Raw genomic sequence first — 12,788 nt, forward strand, 5'->3', positions numbered from 1 at the left:
TATTTTAATGAGCTACTAATAGTGAAAATGTTGAGGCATTCAACTAAGCTCTTTCTAAACAAATGTGCTGTACAGTGCCTGAAGTTAGACCCATATTGGACTTTGTTTATTCATGTTGATGAATTTCATTAAACAGTTTTCTGTTTTAACCCAAACGACAGATTAAACCCACCTTACCATTAAGCTCAGTCCTTTTTAAATGGGACGTTTTTCTTCTGTTGGGACGAGCTCCATTTTAAGATTATTTTGCTCAGTCCATTTTGGTGATGGTTATTGACTGTAGGTTATATTGTAGCAATAAGCATTTTTGCTTCCTGTTTACATTAAAATCCCTAGTTCTCTTCCGTTAAAGCATAACGAAGCTTCTGCTGAATAGCACAGTATTGGAAAGTATTTTGTAATTCATAGTTTAGTTTGCTTTTTTCCATAGGGAACTCCATGCTTTGCTGTTCAGTCTATGGAGAATGGTCTTTTTTTTACTGTACAACACCTAGAGCTAGCAGAGTCCCTTTTTACCAACTACAATTTATGGGGAACAAATTTAAGTCTGTCTTTAAATATAGATGTATTGGTATGTGAAGCTTTGGTTTCATGTGTTGGAATGCAAAGAAAGATTAATCCAGGTTACCACAATGCAATTTTAAATACACACAAAGGATACACCCCAGGATTTGCCTTTTACAGTTTGTACCGGCTTGTACTAGTAGTTTTTTTTTTTTTTTTTTTTTTTTTTTTTTTTTTTTTTTAATATTACGTATTGTAGATTGATGCTGACCCATGGTTCAAACACAGTTATACACCATGATGTGTTGACTTCTTGAATGAGCAGTTTAATTGTTCAGCTTCTCTCCTCTCGAGTGAGTTTTCAGTTGGTAGGTTAAGTACGTTTCCAATGCATTGTGGTTATCATGCGCTTCATCAGAGGATGAACTATGTCTTATTCACTGCCAGTCAGTGCTGATTAAATAAAGTTGATCTCGTAGATGTAACCGAGAAACTTGAGGTTGAACTAGAGCACTGTTTTGGCTAATGCATTTCATTAACATAGTGGTTAAATGTATCACTGGTGAAGGAGTTAGCCAAACCCTTTAGATACTTGAGTGACAAGGATAACCAAATGTCAGATTTGTGGCTTACTGAGGTTAGAATATTAACTTTTTTTCTTCTCATTGGCCATTTTATTTTTTTTCTCAAAAAATACGTGCAAGTTCAAATGTGGGTGGAAGTTGGCATTTTGGTAACGTTTATTTTTCTTTTTTTTCTTTTTAATTTATTTTGATAATTATCCAAACGGGGGGGGGGAGAGATTAATCTGCAAAACCTCCTCAATCCACTGCAGTTAAATTAAAACCAGCAATTGGTATGGGATTATAACCAACTTTAAACATTCTCCAACACTTGTGTGTTGCATTATGTTTTTTTATTTGGTTTATAATGTGTATTTTTTCCATTCCTTTCAGGGCTATCTCCCAAGTCAGCAAGATATCCTGCTGGCGCGAAAACCCACCAAGGGAATCCACGAGTATGACTTTGAGATCAAGAACGTTCCCTTCGTAATGGTGGACGTGGGCGGGCAGCGGTCGGAGAGGAAGCGGTGGTTTGAGTGCTTCGACAGCGTCACGTCCATCCTGTTCCTCGTGTCGTCCAGCGAGTTCGACCAGGTGCTGATGGAGGACCGACAGACCAACCGCCTCACCGAGTCCCTAAACATTTTTGAGACGATAGTCAACAACCGCGTCTTCAGCAACGTCTCCATCATTCTCTTCCTAAACAAGACGGACTTGCTTGAGCAGAAAGTTCAAGTCGTCGCCATCAAGGACTACTTCCCCGAGTACGAGGGGGAGCCCCACAGCCTGGCCGACATCCAGAAATTCTTGGTGGAGTGTTTCCGCAACAAGCGCCGGGACCAGCAGCAGAAGCCGCTGTACCACCACTTCACCACCGCCATTAACACAGAGAACATTCGCCTGGTATTCCGCGACGTCAAGGATACCATCCTGCACGACAACCTCAAGCAGCTTATGCTACAGTGATGCTCGCTGGGACTTCTTGTTTTTTTTTAATTAATAACCTTTTAAGCAAATTGTATGTGGGGAGAGAAGGAGAGGGGGGGTTGCAAGTCTGCAGCACACGACACGTGAGTGTGTGGAATAAATCAGATGCTATCGTACTCAATGCTGCAGTAAGACCAGTTTTTTTTTTTTTTATATAGCAAAAACCACCCCCGTCTCTCTCCATTGCACGCTCTCTCACACTTTTTTTTGTATTTTACTTTTGCAGTTACATCATGTTAACACCAAGAATGAGTAATTTTGTTTTAATGACTAACCAATGTTAATTGAGAATTTTAGGAGGATGGAGTATGTAGTGGTGGGGTGGGTGGCTGGGTGGCGTTTGAGTGGGTGGGAAATCCCCCCCCCCCCCCCCCCCAAAAAAAAAAGAGCGAGCAAGGTGATGGCAGGGCACAGATCTATTAGTATGGGTTACTGAGCCAGTAAGTGCTGAATGCTCAAATGTAATAGAAGTGGCTGGAACATTATTATTTTACTTTTATTTCACCGTGTTCTGAGCCAAACTGTTTGCCTACCGCAAGCCTGGCCTTAACTTAACATTTTTTAAAAATATATAACAGGATGTATCCAGCAAATAACATGTTTTTGCTTAGATTTTTTTATTTTTTAAAGTTGTGCAGTCTATCATGGAAAGTTTCTTTTGTTTGTTTGTAACTGAATACCAAACTGAACCCCCATTCATTGTCATTTACATTTGTCTGTAGTAAACCTATAATGGCCTCAAAAGCAGCCTTATCAAAAGTGCCAGTTTGTGAGCTTTTTTTTTTTTTTTTTTTTTTTTAATATATAATGTCTGTCAGGTTTTATTTTGGATCTCAGTTGATTGCATACAAAAGGGAGGGAGGGGGGGGGCTCATTTTGTAAAGAGATTTTTAAAAGCATTCAAACTTACCACTTTCAATGGTTTTATAAATATTGTAGTGAGTCTTGTACAGAAACAATTCTTAATTTTCAAAATAGGTTTGAGAAAGGCATTGTATATAAATCATGAATAGGTGTTTTAAAGGCTTGAGTTTATTTTTCATTGTAATCAATCGTGTGAGTATTTGATTTTGCCATCACCCATTTTTATTTGTTACATTTTATTTTAAAGTAATCTTTTGTCTTTTTGCATCATGCCAAAATACATTTCTTTTTGCTGTTATGTAAAAATGCATTTTTGAAACTGAAAAGTTTCATTTAAATGTAGTCTTTTTGCTGAATGGAAATCACTGTAATAGGTGCTTCCCTGAATTTGACTCATACAAAAAAGCCTCACTGCTGTCCAGTTCAGTTGGTATTGAAATTAGAGCTTGATTTGTGCCTGTTGTCTTTCACGCGCCTAAAGTTTTTTTAGTGTTCCGTTTCATCTGTTAGCTCAAACTTAATGAAACTTCAGTATTATACATTTCAAAAGTCTGTTTATCATCTGAATAGTGGAATTGGGGCTTTAGAAATCTCATTGTGTTCCAGTTAATGTGATTTTTTTTTTTTTTTTTAAGAAACATTTTATCAGGTACTGCACTATTACAATGGTGATTTCCTACTTTGTGATACTTTTTATTTAACAATGAGCTGTTCTGTCTTGCAGTTTTCATTTTATTTTTTTAACCACCCTATGCTGTGGGGGTTGCACTGTACGATGACCACTCTTGAAATGTTATTTGAACTTTTGTGATCTCTTTAGGAACGGTTTTAATGTTCAGGCAGATATCGTGCTGGCTCTCGATCAAAGCAACAAACAGTTCTTGTCTAGCTTCAGGCTTTGATTCTGGATGTCTGCTATTCCTTGCTCTGCATATTGGCTCAAGTGTCTGTAGCTTTCAGCTGCATATCCCGGAGGGTGGTATAGGGTGGTGTTGTCAACACCGCATCCTTGGAGGATTTTCAGGTACAGTCGGCTCTACATAGGCGCCTGTGCTGTATAGGGTGGCCTGTAATGTGCCTTTTGTGAATGTCTTCAAAATGTTTTTCACTGATTTCCTGGGAAGATATGCCATGTGTTTTTTTTGCAACCACAACAAAACTTTTATAAATAAAGCATTTGTGAATATTCCACATTCTGACATCTAACGGGTTTGGAGTTCTGAACTATAGTACATGTGCATATGTCCTCTACTGTTAAAATACTAGTCCAGAATGAGCACTTGAGCTGTCTTTTAAAAAAAAAAAAAAAAAAAAGAGGCCACTCCAAATACATGGAAGGAATCTTTTGAATGGTCATTTTTTGTAAAAAAAAAAATAAAAAAAAAAAAAAAAATTGTCTGATCACCATTATGTTATCCACATCCCCTGTATTTCAGAAGTGTCATTCCATCCCTAGTGTTAACGGAGACAGGCTGTGTGGATATTGGAAATGATTCAAGCCTAGCAAGTGCTGGACAAATGGGTGACTGTCTGGCCTTGTGATTGTGAGTAAAAAAAGAAAAGGCTGCCTAACTGACAACTTGTGTTTAAGCACCATCTCAACCTCGTCTTAGCATTGCATCTGTAAACATGCCAGATCAGGGCACACACACATACCCGCCCAAGCAGTCAATTTCTCTGGTGCATTCCAGAAACCGTTCCTGCGCTGTCAATGTTGATGCTGAAGGATTTTTCTTATAGATGAGACAAAAAAATAATCGTGATGGTTTGAAGTAGAAATAAAAAATAATAAATAAATAAATAAATGCTTTACACCATTTTCAAATTATGGAACTTGTGTGGCTAATTTAAGGAATTCACTTCAGCAGTGTATTTATTACTCATTTGTAACACAATTAAGAGCATGCAAAATATGCTTTAAAATAGAAATGGAAATAATAACACATGCAAAATTACTTTGCAAAAAATACTTCACAGTGCCTGGTTAAAATGTCTTGCTTGTCTTAAATTGCCAACTGTACTTACCATTGTTTTCACCTCCTATTGAGAAACTCATTTGAGAGAATGGGTCCCATCAGTCTTTCAGGTTTTTCTCTTTGCCTTAAATTGTTGTGCGTCAGCCCTATTCGATGAAAACCAAACCTCACCAACTTGAAGCATTGCTTGATTGAGCATGTACTTTTTTGAAGCAAAGCCTTTACTCCTATTAAAATGCCTTTGGGTGTGTCTCCTGCTTTATTACGCATGGGGGGAAAAAACCACAGCCATGTGTGTTCTTGACCCTTTTTTATATTGAATTAAACTGCTGTCACTTGTATGCATTGTTCAGGTCATTCTCTGATAAATATTTATTTGCTGAAATCTGAGATCATTTAATATTGGAAAGTAAAAGCCTTCATAACTTAATTTTGCCTGAAAATATGTTATATGCAGAACTTCTGAACTATTTGTGGGTGGGGGGTGGGGGTCATGAATAGAAAGTGTAACATGTATGGTTGTGAAATGTATTTCTTCAACAAAATATTCATAATGGTTCAGCATCCAGTGAACTACTTCTTTGCTCTGTCTTACCCCTTTCCATCTTTTCAATAAAAAGACCAAGAGAAAAGAAAATGCTTGATGGCTTTTTATTATTTTTTTATTCCTGTTGCATAGCTATTGCTGGTGGTTGTTTTTTTGGAAAGGTTCTAAAATAACAGAACTTAACAATGCAAATGGAATGCAGCATGTTTAAATGAAAGGAACTGCTATCATGTTGAATGACTTTGTTGGTTTTGTTCATTTTTGACCTTTTGTTTGGCAAGGATGACGTGTAATAGTTTTGTATACTGAAAGAAATGGTCAGGAATCCGCTTTGTCATATATGGCTTGTGGAGTGCCATTTATGAGGCTTGTGTTTTGGCAGCAGCATGTTGTCCCACCACTGAATGCTAAATACTGGTGAGATTGTTGTTGTCACTTCAACATGATAAATGGCCATTCTGGTTGTCAACTTGCACCAGTAAATTCTTGTTGCCTCTGGTTTGTTGTAGTAAGGAAAAACAAATGTCAAATTAATGGCAAGCAAGGTTTGTGTTTAGATACACAAACCTTTTTTGGTCTACGTAATGCCTGCCAAATCCATGCAAAAATGAACCATGACATACATTCATGATTTGTATCCCTAGCCTTTAGCTCGTGAGCACTTAGACCAAATTACTTAGCAATGAATGCCTGACTTTTTACTTATTTATTTTTTAATAAAATCAGATCTAACAGGGATTGAGCGATTTATTTAATACTGATATAAAGCTTTGTTTTGTAACAACAAACGAAATCAAGTTCACCTACAAAGTGATTACTCTGGTACTTTTAGGACTAGGTCATACAGGTGAGTCTAATTTGTATCGTAGCATAAAAATTAAACCATATGACTGGTCTCAGTGATGGAAATAAGACTCCCATTGCATAGCAATTTGATCTATTTTTGGTTTTTACTATGAATTTAATAGGACAAACCTGAACTTGTTACCACTACACTAACTAATCAAGATCATACTAAAACCCGTGATGGGTGAAACTGCCATGCATTAGAAGTTTCATTTCTATCCCTGGGACTAATTCAATGTTTGCTGTTTTAAAGACTTTGTGCCTGTTTTGGTAAAGTTAAAGTAAGCTGAAGAAGCATTTGGTGTATTTGTTATGTAAGAATCTTATTGGGAACTTTATTTAAAACAAATGTTAGCTGTGTTGGTTCAGAAAAGAAATGGCTGAAGTTTATAACTTATAGCACGCTTGAAGTTTATTAACCAATGGGTAGTTAATAGCGAGCTATTTTATAAATGAAGATCTACCCTGGTTTTGATGTCTTTGCTGTATCCCAGATACAAAAGCAACTTCGTATTTTGCTATCGTAGAACTACAGAAGGGGGAGGTACAGAAAGCACACAAAGAAAGAACTGTATCATACCTGGGATAACAACCACTGCAAGGGTATCAATGGGGAAAATAGCTGGAGGTATTCAATTAAAAGAAAGAAATTTGAAACTGGTTTCAAGCTGCAGTTCCATCACTTCACACAACTGCAAGTCTAAGTACCTCTAGTTCTAAAACGTCAAATTATTTTCAAAAAGCAGGAATGGAATTTTAGAAGGGGTTAAATATGATGTCAGAGAAGTGTCCTGGACTTGTGTTTGTGTGTGTGGAAACATCTGCATAAAACGTTAATATTCCAAAATGTTAGTATGAATATGCTTTTTCAATTAATTGTACATACTATACTTAAACTGTTGTCCAATGACTGACCTTTTTTTATATTTTCAGTTTTGTATAGGAAATGTGCCTCTCCTGATATTACATGTGTGTACAGTACTTTTAAGCATTTTAATTTAGGATGTAAGTCTTTGTTATTTCTTCATTTTGGTTACCTTTGGATAAATGTAATCTGTAATAAACAGGGAAAACAAATAAACCTGTATTTTCTGTATCCCTGGCAATTTTTTAGAAATCTAGAAAAATAAATGTGTGATTTCTTAAGTGAGAAACCTGTTTTTAGCTAGTACCAAGCTTTGCATGTGATTTATAAGATAGTTCAAAGGCTCTTTGGGGGCCACAAAGTAAGAACAATGCATATAACATGTATTTAACAGACATTCCAATTAGTGAATTCTGAAATTTAGAAGAAAAATGCAGCATAGACGTTAACGAAATATTCCTCTGAAAACGTATTGGTTTCCATTGACGGCCCTGGACAATAACTGTTCCATTGGAATTTGCATGTTCCCCTCTGTTGTGTGCCAGGTTCTTGTTTTTGCATATTGTGGAGACCTGCAGTTCTTTTACACTACTGAACCCTCTCCAATGTGGAACACGTGCAATGGAACAATGTCCAAGTCAGAGAACAGAAATAACTGATCACTATTCACCACCTGCACGCACACAGACAGGATACAAAATCCAGCGCGCTTCCTTTGTCGTCTCTAGTGATACAAATCAGCTGGGTCTTATTTCAAAGCCCTTTTTATACCATGTTTGTTACACACTTTTCTTCCTTTTCAAGCCAGTGAACATGCAGTACAGATCATTCATTTTGAGACGCGTAGTAACGCTAAAGTACTTTCTCAGCATCTTTTAAGTATTACTACATATTTCATAGTTATGGATCACTTTTGAGACACTTTATACCAAGTGTTTATTTATATGAAGCCCAAACCTGGAAAATGCAAATGCATTTATAAAAAAAAAAAAGTGGTTATGTAAATTATTTACTAAGAATACAAATCTGCACAATTAATGCTACATAGAATGGCAGCAGAGGTATAGTACAGTGTACTTTTAAAAAGTTATCAGTTTACAGTTACAAGTTTAACAAAATTCTAACTAGTTACAGTAACTTGTTATTAGTTACAAATAGTTACTTCTCAGGCACAGTTTATATTTTTCAGAGATACTGTTTTTCAGTTTGGTTAGGCTGCAGCTCAGTTTTCTTTCAAGAGCCAGCTTTCAAACCCACTCATTCCCTTCTCCGATGCCAATTTGTAGCAAGATGTGATGAAAAGCGCGTTCATGCGACTTGTAAGGTTTGACTTGCACTGTTGAAGCGCTTTCTGATTTCCATGTTATGAATTAACCATAGTCTTTTTTTTTTAATGTAACAAAAAGTAACTTATCTTTTCACCTGAATTATTGCCTGTTACCACATTTCGTTGTCTGTATGATAAAAGGAACCATTAGTTAAGTTACTGAAAAATGTACTCCGATTACAGTAAAGCATTATGTGTTACTCCCCAACACTGTACTCTATAGTATAGTGTAGTACAGTATACCAGACAGAATAGCAAATGTGCAGAGGCTGTTACAGCTAGTGGTTCATCAGCATTTCCCTTTCCTGCATGCCCAGCAACATAGAAAGCTGTGTTGAGCTACAGGTGCTCTTTTGAATACTGATTAATGTCACACGTGCTTCTGCTTGCTGCCAGTCTTGCAAACCAGTAACAAAACTGTGTACTGAACTCTATTACACCTCGAGAAATATATACAGTAGGTGCTTTCTTTATTGGCTAATTTCTGCATAGTACTGGCAGTTCAGATGTGACACTCCTGTATTCAACTACAGCCCATCTCCCTGAAGCTTTGTGATCAGCCCATAATGAATTATGCATACACGCAGCGGTCGGTAGCTTGGGTGATGTTAGCAGTTCAGTACGCAGTTTCCTGAGTGCGGTTTTTTTTAACTGCATTTTCAGCACACTTGCAAGGCCTATAAACAACGCCAGACCTGATTTTAGTGCTTCCTCATTACACAATAGTACAGCCACAGAGAGTATGTAATGCTGTTACATTCCTGACATGGAGAGGATTATTGCAGGTATATATCAGTAAAGATATGGAAAGTGCATTTTCATTTTTTTACCATTGTTCTCTGTGGGGTGACAAGGCATCTGATGAGGAGGTATCAAATGTACAAGCGTTGTGTATTTCTGGTGTAGTCGCCTACAGGTTAGATCTCTAGATGTCTTTCAAACCAATGTGAAAAGGTGCTATAGAGATGCTAAACAGAGTCACAGTTAGTGGTGCAGTATCAATTGTCAGTTGTGTATTGTTTTACCAGGATGGGATCCCATTGAGAACTACTGCATGTCTCTGTTTTGAAGGGGGCACATCTCACTTCCATGCTGTTACCACAACAAAACAAAGATCGGCTGCAGCACTAGTCATGCACAACACAAATTCAGACTCAAAATCCTTAGACAGTCAATCTACCATTACTCTCAGCAAGCCACAGACCACCCGAGGTTAGCATACTGGGTATGTGGTAGCATTTTTGAACTGTTTTAATCTGATCAGTATCTGTAATTGTTTTTACTGCTCCCGTAACAATGAAGATGTATTTTTATGCCAACCTCACCAGTCTTAGTAATGCAGAGAAAGGGCTTTGTGCAGTAGCGCGGCCAGTCCTGATAAATATTTGAAAAGTCCTTTCATTCGTTCAGCCCAGAGCGCCAGAGAATAATTCTCTCGCTCTCCACTCTCATGTGCCTATGAACAGCTGGCATGCGTCTCTTTTAGCCTTCCTTCCTCTTATTTATTTTTGAGATGATGTGGGAAAAGTGGAACTCAAGTAACCAGAACAACAAGGAGGAGAGGGAGTTGGGGGGTTCATGTTTTATCTCCTTTTGATTTTACAACTACAAAAACAAAAAAAGATATCCCAACTTCGCACAGTTCAATACAACCGAGTATTACAATGTGAAGAGCACAAAGTAGATTATCTTGTCAAAGGATTTCTGTTTAACATACTATTGTTTGAGCATGCATCCAAATGATTGCATGGCGACAGAGCAGTAGCACTGCAATAATGCAATTTCTTTACAAACAGGCTCTAGTTGCACAGTGACTGCTACAATGGTATGATGGGTCATGTGTTCAAATGGTGCACCAGTAGAAATAGTGTCATACTTCACATACAGACGTGCTCAAATTTGTTGGTACCCCTCCACAAAAAACGAAGAATGCACAATTTTCTCTGAAATAACTTGAAACTGACAAAAGTAATTGGCATCCACCATTGTTTATTCCATATTTAATAGAAATCAGACTTTGCTTTTGATTTTTTATTCAACATAATCTTGTAAATAATAAAACAAATGAAAATGGCATGGACAAAAATGATGGGACCGCTAACCTAATATTTTGTTGCACAACCTTTAGAGGCAATCACTGCAATCAAACATTTTCTGTAGCTCTCAATGAGACTTCTGCACCTGTCAACAGGTAGTTTGGCCCACTCTTCCTGAGCAAACTGCTCCAGCTGTCTCATGTTTGATGGGTGCCTTCTCCAGACTGCAAGTTTCAGCTCTTTCCATAGATGTTCAATAGGATTCAGATCAGGACTCATAGAAGGACACTTCAGAATAGTCCAATGTTTTGTTCTTATCCATTCTTGGGTGCTTTTAGCTGTGTGTTTTGGGTCATTGTCCTGTTGGAGGACCCATGACCTGCGACTGAGACAGAGCTTTCTGACACTGGGCAGTACGTTTCGCCCAGAATGCCTTGATAGTCTTGAGATTTCATTGTGCCCTGCACAGATTCAAGGCACCCTGTGCCAGGCGCAGCAAAGCAGCCCCAAAACATAACCGAGCCTCCTCCATGTTTCACTATAGGTATGGTGTTCTTTTCTTTGAAAGCTTCATTTTTTTTGTCTGTGAACATCGAGCTGATGTGACTTGCCAAAAGACTCCAGTTTTGACTCATCTGTCCAAAGGACATTCTCCCAGAAGGATTGTGGCTTGTCAATATGCATTTTAGCAAATTTCAGTCTGGCTTTTTTATGTTTTTCTTTCAAAAGTGGAGTCCTCCTGGGTCTTCTTCCATGGAGCCCACTTTTGCTCAAAAAGCGACGGATGGTGCGATCAGAAACTGACGTACCTTCACCTTGGAGTTCAGCTTGTATCTCTTTGGCAGTTATCCTTGGTTCTTTTTCTACCATTCGCACTATCCTTCTGTTCAATCTGGGGACGATTTTCCTCTTGCGGCCATGCCCAGAGAGGTTGGCTACAGTTCCATGGACCTTAAACTTCTTAATAATATTTGCAACTGTTGTCACAGGAACATCAAGCTGCTTGGAGATGGTCTTGTAGCCTTTACCTTTACCATGCTTGTCTATTATTTTCTTTCTGATCTCCTCAGACAACTCTCTCCTTTGCTTTCTCTGGTCCATGTTCAGTGTGGTGCACACAATGGTACCAAACAGCACAGTGACTACTTTTCTCCATTTAAATAGGCTGAATGACTGATTACAAGATTGGAGACATGTGTGATACTAATTAAAGAAACTAATTAGTTTGAAATATCACTATAATCCAATTGTTTATTATCTTTTCTAAGGGGTACCAACAAATGTGTCCAGGCCATTTTAGAATATCTTTGTAGAATAAGCAATAACTCATCTCTTTTCACAGCTTCTTTGCTTTATTCTATGACATACCAAAGGCATGCAAGTATACATGATAAAATAGCTTTTAATTTCATCACTTTTCAGGAGGAATGAAGCATTATTTCAATGAGCTGTAAGGGTACCAACAAATTTGAGCACGTCTGTACCTGTTGGGATGACAATACACTTGGAATCATGGCTACCAGGGCACTGTATCAAAAACACTGTCCAATAACCTGTTCAATGCATTTTCTTTTTTTATTGCTCATTTCAGTGTCTTCAATTGACCCTAATCTTGGACTAGCCAATGTTAGTTTGGGTAAAAAAAAAAAAAAAAAGGTTCTTTCTTCCCACTGACACACCTTACAACTGCCAACAGATAGCTTATCTGTCACCGCGGTGTAACCTGACGCGTCGGTACAGTTACCTGAAGAGGAATTCATAAATGTGCAGGTGAACCTGCTCTACACACAGATGATAGTAAATGCGAAATACACAGCCCTGCTTTACCAGGACACAGTCATTGCATTACACTACACTCGTTATAATGGAGTGAATAAAAAATCATATTGTCAACCAAACTCTAGAACAAAGTTAGGTCGGCATGAACAAAATACCGGTAATCTGGTTTCCAATAAATCATATGCAAACAGATCTACTAAGTTTTGTAAGAGACTGGCAGCGGTACAAAAATAGCTGGTGCTTATAAGTATTCTCGTGGGCGGAAACCTGTTACTTAACGGTAGAGAGTGACTTCCTATTTGTAAGGATTCATCTCAGAACTTCATTTATTTACAAGAAACGTAGCAACGAGTTCAGTGTGGGGGGAAAAAAAAGTTCAATATTTTTGGAAATAACTTTACAATGTTCGCAACATTATTATTATTATTATTATTATTATTATTATTATTATTATTATTATTGGTGACAAGGTTACATCATCGGCGCATTTCCCG

General features: G+C 37.6%; 1 protein-coding gene across 1 annotated transcript in view; it reads left to right on the forward strand.

The window, feature by feature from the left end:
• The window catches only part of LOC117423695 (guanine nucleotide-binding protein subunit alpha-13), a 28,554-nt gene extending 21,171 nt beyond the window's left edge, over positions 1–7,383 (forward strand). Inside the window, exon 4 of the mRNA XM_034039782.3 lies at positions 1,461–7,383. Within this exon, the coding sequence (XP_033895673.1) occupies positions 1,461–2,033 (573 nt within the window). The 3' untranslated portion in view covers positions 2,034–7,383. The remainder of the gene's footprint in view (positions 1–1,460) is intronic.
• The last annotated feature ends 5,405 nt before the right edge of the window (positions 7,384–12,788 follow it).

This window comes from Acipenser ruthenus, chromosome 17, assembly GCF_902713425.1.
Source record: "Acipenser ruthenus chromosome 17, fAciRut3.2 maternal haplotype, whole genome shotgun sequence".
In the NCBI taxonomy this organism is placed as follows: domain Eukaryota; kingdom Metazoa; phylum Chordata; class Actinopteri; order Acipenseriformes; family Acipenseridae; genus Acipenser; species Acipenser ruthenus.